Genomic DNA, 12,443 nt, shown 5'->3' with positions numbered 1-12,443 from the left:
CTGTAGTCCAATCTTTTAAGCCCGCAATGTTGAGTTTAAATCGTTTGATGTTCCGGCAATTTAAGGATTGGGCCATCTTGAGCTTTAATCATTTCGTATTCACTTTTGGTTTAAAGCATTTCAAGTTTAAATAATTTAGTTTCAAATCATTTTGAATTTAGGTTGGTTTGTTTCATGTTCATACAATTTTAAGTTTGAACCGTATGGAGTTTCAATCATTTCAGATTGAGTCTATTTTGGGTTTGATCAATCTCCGGTTAATTACAATTAGGTCTTCTTTTTAAGGGTTTCTAATAGGATATGTTGATGAGTTCGGTATTATTGCAGGTTGGGGAAAACTATGGGTTCATATCTCTTTAAGATTCGGTTGCTTCGAGTTTTTCAACTACTGATGCTCAGAATGGTGGCGGCCAACTGTGAATCCGACCTCCATAGATGAGGATACTGTCAACATTCGTAGAATTAATACTGCTACTGGTGAGGCAGAAAGGGCGTTTTACTACTAAAGAAAAAAAAAAAGGTGGCAACTTTTTCTGTTTCGCCAACAACTGCTGCAAAATAGCTATGTATCTAAAATCCCCATCCGGTACCACCTAAATTAAGCAGGTCTACAGCAATATTCCACAATCATTACTAAAACAGTAATAATCCTTAAAGAACACATTGTTCAACGGGGGGACAGGCCGACAGGGAAAGAGAGGAAACTGCTAACATCCGCAATACCAACATTGCAGGTCGTCTGGCTTCTTATTCAACTAAAACAAGCAGTTTAGAGAAGTTCACATTTCATACTAGAAAGCACAGCACAACAGGCACAGTCTCACAATTCATGTCCAAGTAGGTGTGACAGGCCACAGAAACACTAGTAATTCTAACATTCATAAATAATTAAAAGCTCAGCTCACAATTTCAACAGGCTCAAAACCTTTCTCAATGGATGCGTTGACAGCATCCACAACCAATTGTGTCTTCCTACTGATTGTCGGCCACTTATTATCTGGCTGAGCACCATTTTTTTTAATATTTTCAACCAAGCCAGCAAACTCTCTCACCATGCAGGCTTCCTGAGGTAGGTCTACGATGACAGTGTGTTCACTTGGAATCGGCACCCATCCTGTTCCAAGCTCATTATATCGAACTTTTGAGGATGTAGTATAAGAGGCCTCATGCTCTTGGTAAGGAATGATAAAATCTGTGAGATGCAAAGTTCCAAATGTTCCTATAGCAGTGATATTCATTGTCAGATTTGATAAGAAAGAGCAATTGAAGGTTGCAGTTTTGCCATCTTCCCAGTGTATTGAAGCCCCACAATCAAGTATTAACCCTTCTTCATTGACAACAGGACCTCGCAAGGCTGTAACGGTCTTGGGCAGCTCATAGTCAGCTGCCCACAGGATTGACCTGATGCCATACCATCCAGCATCACCAAGAGCACCAAGAGTGTCAAGATCTGGCTTCACACGAATGTTATTCTTGAAAAACTCCGGAGGGGCAAAATATGTGAAGCAGCTATGTACCTGAGGAAGCCAAAGGTTTTTAATCAATATTGTCATTCTCAGTTAAAATTACACAGCTTAAGAAAAATACTTGTATTGTTATTTTAAAACAAGTACTTATTAAAATTTAATTTGAGAAAAATTTGTAATCAATCCAATTTATCCTTCTTGAACTATTTATCTATATTTGAGCTAACAAATAAAAACTTAAAAAAATCCTCAGCAACTATATTTTAGGTGTTGTGTCTTTGGGCCATTATTTTAAGCTCCGTTTCATATCAAAATATCAATGCCACTCATTTGCTTTATCCTTTATAAAACCCTTTCTTCGAATCCCAAATAAGCTTATGTCCGGTGGCCATAAAAACTTGATCTGTGTTCGTATCATTGTTGATAATGAACTTCTTTTTTTTTTACTAAGCCAAAATAAAATTTTATTAAAAGTAACAAAATGACTACAAATAGCCGAATACAATAAAGCACAGATAGAATAGAGGACCCAAAGAAAATATATTAACACCATATGAGAAATCCAAGAGTAGTGTAATTATCAACAATTCCAACAGTCACAGATAGGTCAACAGTAAAAAAATAGATTTAGAAAGCCGTAAATACAAAAGAATTCAACTAAGCACCCGTCAAAAAGATTCTGAGCTAATTCCTTCATCAAGTCAACATCCAATATGAACATTCATATTTATAGACCATTAGTTGTATTTGTTTTCTTTCCCTTCAGCTGCAACCCACAAGATTTAAGATTTTCCATTCTAAACAAATATTCATGTCCTAGCTAATTATCTTTTTTTGTTTTTTCATCCAACTAAGAAGCAAAATTACAAAGACTTTCAAATTCTTATCTAAGGCGAGACCAAAGCACTCTGTTTAGTCTCCTTGATATTTGGCTTGAGATTCTCCCCACTCAATTTTCTTTATGACGTCTTTGTCACAGCAAACATACTCTACCTACTTCCCTAAAACACTTGGTGTGGTCTGACCCACCCTACCTACCCTCGCTGAAATGCTTGGTGCCCGCATACCCTACTAGGGCACTTGATGTGGCCACTTGCCACATGATCATTATCCTATTCTTGTAAATTTGGCTTATTGGAATGTACACATTTATATGTTCAAAGACTTCTCCTTTCTTATTCGAAGTGAGATTAAAACACCGTATCCTCTTCTTTCGAAGCGTTTGATCTGACACAAAACCTCTCCAAGCATCTTACATTACTCTATGGGGTTTAATGCTCGTCTAATAAGCCTCGGTCTTGGTTCTAAATTGACAACTTAACAACCAACAAAAGCTTTTGCCAAACCAATAAATGAATCATGGTCCAACAAGGTAGCACGAATGCCTCATGTTTTAACAATAAACAAGCCATAAGCATCGGCTGAAGAGGTTCAGAAAAGCACTAGGTTCTGGATTAACAGGAATAAACGATAACTCCATCACCCAAACACAGACAGTCTTAATACATTGCAGTCAAATTAGGTGAAGGGCACTAAATATAATACCTGAGTAAAGCAAGTTGCTCATTTCTAAAAACATTAAGTACAGCATACAAAGACGCAAACATTTATCAATTTTAAGAAGTTGACAACATTCCATTGCCTAATTTATTACAAATATCAGGCAATTACTAAAAGGCATCATAACTCTAGCTCAGAATAATATTTATAAAAACAAAAATAAAATAAAATAAAAATCAATAATATTCAAATCTTTTTAAAAACATAATGTTTTCTACCTTATTGAATTGACCCACCTAACTTTTGAAATTGAATAATATATATAACATAGTCTATAACTCTTTATTAAAAGAATTTCAAAGGTATTAGAGACTGACAGTTGTCCAAACGGATAAGGAAGAAATTTGTAAAATTTTTAAGATGGCATTTAGTTCTTGGAATCTTAGATCCCCTTTGAGAATATGATTTCAGAGGAAATTACTTTATTAGATAGATTCTGAAATGAATGATTCTTGCATTTGGTAAGAAATGTAATATTATTTAATAAAGTTTGGTTATATATTATCTTCAATGTCATGTGAATAACACATGATATATAATTATATTTAAATTATTTATTTATTTAACATGTAAATAGTTTATTTAACATGATAATTTATATTTTTTTAAAAATTATTAAAAATTTAAAAACACTAAAATTATCTATATATAAAATAATCCTTTTGTAAATAAATATTTGAATCTATATTCTATTCAATTGCATGGAATCTAATTACTATCATAACATTACATGCCTCAATGCAAAGCCAACATACGATTCTATCTTCGTGATAAGAGCGATGTGGAAGTTGGAAGGAATATGGTAAACCTCCTCTGAGGGTTTCCGAAGACAAAGCTCCCAAAATAAATTTTATGTATAGTATATTTTAAATTGTATTGTACATATAATATATTTAAAATGTAAATTATTTATTTATTTAATATGTAAATTATGTAAATATATTATAATTATTTTCATAATATATTTTTATAATAGACAACATTTGTTGTCTTAAAACGTAGTCCATGTTTGTGATCCTAAAATTATTTAAGAAGCTTTTTGAAAAATAAATTTTTTCATAATATATTTTAACAATGATTACGTTTTTAATCATAGAAAATAATCTATTGTTGAAACTGAAAAATTCCCAAAAATAATCTTTTATAATATATTTTCAACAAAAACTACATTTTTAATAAAAAACTTGTTTTTGTTAAAATTATAGAATTTTAAAAAATAAATTTCTTTTATAATATAATTTTAACAAAAACCATGTTCTTAATCATAAAAACATTGTAAACAATAAAATTCTAAAATATAAAATTTTTTTCATTATACATTTTCAACAAAAATCATACTCCTTAAAATATATATTTTTTATAATATATTTCAATAAAAGTCACATTTTTAATCTTAAAAACATTATTTTTGTTAAAACTATAGAATACTCATAATGTCAACAAAATTCACGTTTTTAAACTTAAAAATATTATCTTTATTGAAATTATAAAATTATTGTTTTTGTTGAAATTATAGAATGTTGAAAAAAAATCAAAATTTTGTACTTCCAACATAAATTTCATTTTTATCTTAAAAACATAATATTTCTTAAAATTATGAAATTTAAAAATTAAATTTTTAATTAATTGAAAACAAAATTTTAATTATATAAAATTCAATTAATATCTATTTTTGAGGAGAGTTTTATATTTTTTATAAAAATAAAAACATGGAGGTAAGGAAAAGAGAAGAAATAAAATTAAAAGAATTATGCAAATAAATTTTTTATTTGTATCAAATGTTTTATAGATTTGCGATAACAATCTTTATAAACAAGCTTTAAATTTATTATGTATAGGAATTGTCTTTTTCCATTTAAAATTTTGATCTTATGATCTTATGTATTTATTATAATTTGTATTATAAGTTAATTTGCCAATGTTGCAAGTATTGAATATATGCATATTTTAGTTTAAAAAAGTGATATATTAAATTAAGTTTGTGATTGTGGAATATTTAATTTTATTTATTAATTAAATAAAAACGAGTTTTAATCATTAAAAAGTGTTATTGTATTAACATAAAACAAGTTATTGCATATATATAAATAATATTTTAGTTACTCAATTTATATTTATTAAAATAAAAATAAATATTCATAAATAAAAAATATATATCTAAACGAAACTCGAGACACATTCCATTTAGTATAAAAATAATGTTTTTCCTATTTTTGACATCATTAAAATTTATTTAAATTTGTTATGAAATCATAAAAAAATAAATTTTCATTTTCATTTTTACATTTATTTAATTTGGGAATTCTAATACTAATTTTCTTTCACTACAAGTCTAAGTTTAATTTGTGAGTTAAAAAAATTATTCGACATGCATTTCTATTGTTTTTTTTAATTAATCTCATTTTATTTTTATATTAATTTTAGTTTTTTACTGTTTTTTGTTGAAATTCTCTTTTTTTTTTTTCTTTCATTTTATTGTCATCACACTTTGCAACTATATTTATTCTTTAATTATCTCGATAATACATATTATATATGAGTTTGATCTAATTTGTAATTGATTAATTTATTTTAATTAATATCATATGTAATCAGTTATATGACAACACAAATGTAATTTCATTATAAAAGAAATTTTTTATTGTATCATCTATTTATTTGGATTTTTTTAAAGATTATGATTGGCATTAGAGAAAAATAAAAAACTAGCACAACTAATGAAATTATTGAGATAAATTTTCATTATAAATCGATTATAAAAAATATTTATTTAATTTAAAAATTATATTATATTGTGAAATATTTTTTATATTTAATTTTCTTTGTATTAAGCAACAAAATATTATAAAAATTCCATAATAAAAGAAAAAAAAATTGAACCGAAATCCGGTAAAATATTTACCGTTTTAAGCTGACCAAACCGCTCCTCATCGTCTAAAAACTCCTTCATTTTCTGGGTCCTGGGATGATGCATCCACATGGTCCCATCCATAATCTGAACCCCATTTTCATCACATGCCTTTAGAATCTGATCAAACTCAGCCAAGTTCACTGCCACGGGCTTCTCCAATAGCAGATGCTTCTTTTTCTGAGCAGTCAATACGGCCCATTTCAGGTGGAGACTAGTGGGTAGGGGCAAATAAACCGCGTCGACGTCGGGGTCGTCTAAAAGGGATTCGTAGGAGCCGTAGACCTTGGCTTCAGGTGGGAACCCATTGGCCTTGGCGAAATTGGCCGCTTTGTCGATGGAGCGGCTGGCGATGGCGGAGAGAGTAGCGTTAGGAGCTAGTAGGATAGCTCGTGAGACTCTGCGGGCTATCTCAGCGCAGCCAATGATGCCAAATCTGATTGGAGTATCAGCCATCTTTTAGTGTGGTGGCAGTGCTTTGGTGATGCTTCTCTTATGAAATTAGAAGATAAAGAGAGAATAATAGTGAGAAAGAAAAGAGTAAAGAGAGAGAATAAAATATGCTTTTCAAACAACCAATTGCATAAGAGGATAAACGGCACTCTTATTTTTACAATTTTATAATGTCTCTACTAGCAGTACCGAAATCTCAGACTATTCCTTACACTTCAGACGCACACCGAAAGTTAGGCTAAATAAATTTATCATCTGTCCACTTAAATTGGCCTAAGTCCGAGAACATTGGCTTTACAATATTTTAAATGCCATTATTGTTCAGCCTGCATCGATCCTCCCCAACAAAAAGATTCTTGTCCTGGAAGATTAAAGGTAGTATACTTCTTTATAAATTCATATAAAACCTCCATTGTTGCATCCTCAGAGGAGGAGTTTGTTCATTGCTCTAAAACCTCAAAGACTGCTTTGTCATCCTTGTTAACCATCCTCCTGTCAATAAGGTTTTATGGTTCTTTAACAATTGTTCCATCCTCTCGCACAACAGCCGCTAACGTTTATTTTAGATCCATTTGGATAGAATAGTGAAATTGATTTTAGGGATATTAAAAATAGTCGTAAAAATAAAAATAATTACTATAATAATAAAATTAAATAAGTAGTGTGAATACATGTTTAAATGTAAATGTAATGATGACGATGAAATTAATTATAATGAGAATATAAATGATCATTAAAAATAATAGATTAAAATTTGTATCTAATAATAAAATTTTAAATTATTTAATATTTACAAATTTTATTTAAATTATTAGTTATATTAAGTTAATAAAAATATTTTATAATTTTTAAATTAAAGATCAAAATGAAAACAAAAATAGCATTGGTTCAAATGGTATTAAAATATGGTTTAAAGAGCAAAATAAAAAAAAAAACAAAAAACAAAAAACCAAAACCCACGTCGCACCTATTTGATAAAAAATAGCCAATCAATTATTTGCCCTCATAGCATGTGTTGGCCACCTATTTGGCTGTCTTATGAAAGGTGGGCGTGGAAAAGGATGATAACCAACCCTTACCAAGAGTCTAGTTCATCCAAACGAAACCTTAGACAATTGATTTTGGAAAGCACCGATAAATGTTCCCATTTAGTGATGTTTATCCTAGAAAACACCGTTAAATTTATAAAAATTTCATTCCTGAATTTCATATCAAAGCATTTAAGAAACATCACTAAATATTAAAAAAAAATCTTAATTTTAACAGTGTTTTCCCAAAAATGCCGCTTGACAATAAAAAAAAAACCACTACAAGTCTAATTTCTCATAAGATATGTAGCTAAATTTCCAACATTCTTTTTTAATTGAGACATATGAGTTGTAGATATACGATAGATCTAATGGGTAATTGTAACTTGTATGCCACTTTTCCCTCTTGTTTTAATATTTTAAAAGATCTAAAAAATTTAAAAGCTAGTTTGACACGATTCTTGCTCATAACTTATTGCTATCAATATGACTAGAGTTTGACATAAGCCAAATCTCCCACTCAAAACTCCTTATCACTTCTTATCTTGTTATCCATGTTTTCATCCTCTTTTAAGGCTTGTGTAAATAAAACTTCAGCTTTTGTATAGCACCTTCTCTAACTTGTAAGCTCATGTCTATCATTCCTACCAAAAAGTCTCTTACCAATGCCAAGCAAGGCAAATGCAAAAGAGGTGGTTGTCCATACACCACATTTTATGGAGTAATGTTGACAGCAAAATGATAATTAGTGTCATACCATCATTCTGTTAATGGTAACCATTTGCACCATTCCCTTGGTGTTTCACTCATTTTGTATCTGAAATAGGTTTCTGAACATCAATTAACCATTTTTATTTACCTATTCAATTCAATTAAGGATGGTGGGTAATAGGGATGTTTAGAAAAATTCCATACTTTTTTAAAAGCTCATGCCAAAACCCATGCATAAAAATCTTATCAATTTAACAAACAATAGAGTTAGGCATTCAATGTAGCTTGAATATTAGATCCATGAATACTTATGCCACTATCAAAGCTATAAGAGTATGAGAAATTACGACAAAGTAGCATACTTACTCAATTTGTAGACAAAATAAGCATACTTGTGCCACTATCAAAGTTGTGAAATGATGAGAAATTGCTACAAAGAACCATACTTGCTCTCTTATGGCTACCTCTCACTCTTTTACTTTTAGGAGACTAACTAGAAACCCAAGTTGTCTGAACCACCGAAAATCACCACCTATTCTTCTTTCATTAGCCACTACTCGACCTCAATCTAGCTTTCTTTTTTTTTCTTTCTTCCCACTTTTTGCTAGCAAAATATCTTACAAGAAAAACTTTAAAGCCTCTAACCATTTTTATTACCACCGATCCTAGCATTATTCACTGTTTGACCACCACATGCTTTTCTTTCCTTTCTTTCCTTCACTAATTTGAAATTGCCTAAAACACTCAAATAAAAAATACCAAAACTTTTTTTTGTTTTTGTCGATTTTTTTTCTTTTGTGGTTTTTTTTAAAGGAATTGTGTTCGAATTGTTGAAAATTTTATGTTTTGTTGGTTATGTGTATTGGTTTCTAATGATAATTTAGCTTACTAGGTTTATCTTTGTGTATTACAGTGATTGCCTATGTTTGATTGTGTACTCAGTTTATTGTTTCTAGGTTATAGCTATCTCGCTAGTTGTGGGTTGTTCACTTGTTCTTATTTCTAGGTTCTTTTTATAGATGTCAACAAAATGGGTTTGGGGGTAGAACATTCCCTACTCCCATCCTTGAAATTTAAATTTGTCTGTATCCTTGTCCCCATTCTTGAATTTGTAACTTGATTCAGCCCTATCTCCTCAAGAACTAATGGGTATGAGTAATCCCTATACCATAATTTTTAAAAAAACATTAAAAATAAACATTTTAATATTTTTTAAACTAAGTAAAAACTTAACCATTCACATGTGAAAACAAAAATAAATATTTATAAACACTAATGCAAATACAAATCTAAATCACAAATATTCACAAAATAAAAATCATAAAAAAAACTTTAGCAAAAATAATATTTTAAATGATATATCTTAAAAATTTTGAGAATTTCACTTGATGGACACATAAATTCATCATAAAATAAGCCCATTCAAAATTAAATAAAAGAAACACTTATCATTAGTAAAATAACACTTATCAATAATGTTAAACAGTTAACATAAACTAAATGCATAAAATTTTTTTATCAATGTGTCTATAATATATACCTATTGTATCTCTTCTTCACTTTCAACATAATCATGAACAAAACCACAATATGCATTATTTTCTTTTAAAGAGCTATCTAAAAAAAATATCATTTAAAGTTATACATTAAATTATAATGTAATAAAATCACTAATTTTTTTTTATTAAATCCATTACCTTATAGATCTTTCAACAACCACTTTTGAACACACATTAGTACTTCTAAAGTATTTACATGAAGCCTATTATGATGAGAACTCACCAATTTGCCACTACTACTGAAGGTAGATTCTGAAGGTACATTAAAAACTGGAATAGCCAAGATATCTCTAGCAATTCTTTGTAAAGTTAGGTTATAGAGTCCACCACTTTTCCACCAAGCTAATATATTAAAATCTAGAGTTCTTGGCAAAACTTTATCTTTCAAATAATGATCTAACTCAGCTTAATCAATGAATCATTGTCATAATGGTTTTGGAACCGTCAGACATAAAAAATTTTAAAATTGAGAAAAAATAAGGGAGTTACTATCAATCTTTTTTAGGGTATGATTAGCCATTCAAAATTTTATCTTTTTAATAAAACTATAAAAGAGAGTTTAAAGTTTATCAAAAAGATGGAGAAAGATTAGCAACCCTATAACGCCCATACATTGGTACCACTTAATCATGCGTTACTTTCGATGTTGGATGAAATGATTTTGATTTGAAATTTAATACTAATTTCCTTCATTTAAAAATATTTTTTTGCTAAAATTCTTTATTTAGAAATATTAAAAAAATCTTTAAGTTAAAGAATTATCTTAAAATTCTCCAACATCTAAGCAAAATTTAAAAAAACTCTTTTCGCTTAAGATTTAACACAATATTCTTTAAAATGAAAATAACACTCTTTGTAAAAGATGATTGTTAGTGACTCTCTAACATCTAGGCAGTGTACCAAGAATTATTTCCTTTGGAATGTTATTTTTGTTTTATTTTATAATATCATAATTTTAAAATACGTGTTTTTTTTGTTTTGTAAAACACTTTATATGAGAAAGTAAATGATGGTATTATCAGGTAGCAAGTAAAAATTAAAGATAGAGAAATGCAAAATGAGTGCCATCAATAATATGATGACATATTTATGCCGATAAATGTTATGCAAGGTGATGAAATGTAATTTAAAAATAGACTCTTAAATATAATGAGATCACATTGACTCTTCAATATCTAAATAGAGCTTAGATACAACTATTTATATTTAAAATCTCATTTTATTATTATTTTTTTAGTAAAGCTTATCATCTTATTGTTGAAGCGAATTAAGGACTCCCATAAAAATTTAATGGAATAAAATTTCTTAAATACCCTATCGTCTAGGTAGCATTTGAAAATAAATTATTCCACTTGAGATTTTTGCACATATCCTTAGAGTTTTAGAATGGTCTTGAGTATAGATTTAGGGTTTTAGGGGGTTTAAAAGTTTTAAATTTTTTGAGGTTTAGGGTTTTAGGGTTTCAATTTGAAGGTTTAAAGTTTTAGGGTTTTCGATTTTTAGGGTTTTCGATTTTTAGGGTTTTTATTTTAGGGTTTAGGATTTAGGATTTTGATTTTATGGTTTAAAATGTTTAGGGTTTTAGTGTTTTGATTTGGAGGTTTAAGGTTTTAGTTTTAGGGTTTAGGGTTTGGGATTTAGGGTTTTGATTTTAAGGTTTGGGATTTAAGGTTTCGATTTTAGAGTTTAAAGTGTTTAAGGTTTTAATTTTAAGGTTTGAAGGGTTTAGGGTTTTAGTTTTAGTGTTTTGAGGGTTTTGAATTTTAAAAACACGAACATATCTAAAAATCCCCAACATATAAGTGGACTTTCGAAGCAAGTTTGGTTTTTATGATTTTCAAAACTTAATTTTAAAAAAATCCTATATATTTTCTTTTTATAACAAATTAGTATTAATAATATTATTAATTTATTTATTGGTTTTTTTAATAATTTTTCAACATCTAGACGGAATTATCATTATTTAGAACACGATTATATTTCTTCCAACATCTAAGCAGGAAAAATTTTCTTATTACTATTTTATTCGATAATCATTTTATATATTTTATTATTATTATTTAACACTTGGGTTATTATTTTTAAAAAATATATTTAAAAAAATCGAAAGTTTTGAAATCATTATTTTATTATTGTTGTTATTATCATTATTATTATTATTAATTATTATAAAATAACAAATATTTATTCTAATAAATTCTAAAAATTTTTAAACATGCATAAATAACAATAATAAAGCTAAAATTTACATAAATAATATATATAAAATAGCAATAAAAATAAAAAAAAAAATTTATCTAAACTAGACCGGTCAATGGTCTAATACCTTTAGTTCGATCGGTTCTGTGGTTTGGTCCAGTCTAGTTGAATCGGTTCAGGGCTACTGAAAGAGGCTGGTCTGCGGGTCGAGTTGAACGGATCCTAGGTTGGGTCACGGGCATGCACAGATCCTTTCTTTGCCTAAAACGACATCATTTTAGGTTTTTTTTTTATATAAAAGTAAACTTTTTTTTCAACCCATTTCTCCTTTCTCTTTAAAAAAAATTTCTTTCTTTTTTTTTCTTTCAACTCTCACCGACCAAAAACCCAAAAAATGGTTGTGCGCTACTAATCGCCATTCGTCGTTGGTGGTCGTTGATGACCGAAAAATGCTAAACTTTTCCCAAAAACTCCTTTCAATCCTCTAAGCCCGAATTTGCCTTTTTTTTTTTTTTAGGGAAATAACCCCAATTGGTGTAAATCAGGGTTTGAAGTTTTG

General features: G+C 28.8%; 1 protein-coding gene across 1 annotated transcript; it reads right to left on the bottom strand.

Moving 5' to 3' along the window:
• Positions 1 to 702: 702 nt before the first annotated feature.
• Positions 703 to 6,622, bottom strand: LOC111315169 (putative oxidoreductase At4g09670). Its single transcript, XM_089749641.1, has 2 exons — positions 5,929 to 6,622; positions 703 to 1,517 (listed from the first exon to the last, which is right to left on the bottom strand). The coding sequence occupies exons 1-2, from the start codon at positions 6,388 to 6,390 to the stop codon at positions 897 to 899; spliced, it is 1,083 nt and encodes a 360-aa protein (XP_089605767.1). The 5' UTR covers positions 6,391 to 6,622; the 3' UTR covers positions 703 to 896.
• Between the last annotated feature and the right edge of the window lie 5,821 nt (positions 6,623 to 12,443).

Source organism: Durio zibethinus, chromosome 20, assembly GCF_047325235.1.
Source record: "Durio zibethinus cultivar Kanyao isolate XHJ-2024 chromosome 20, ASM4732523v1, whole genome shotgun sequence".
NCBI classification, from domain to species: domain Eukaryota; kingdom Viridiplantae; phylum Streptophyta; class Magnoliopsida; order Malvales; family Malvaceae; genus Durio; species Durio zibethinus.
This window is presented reverse-complemented; position numbering and strand designations above follow the sequence as displayed.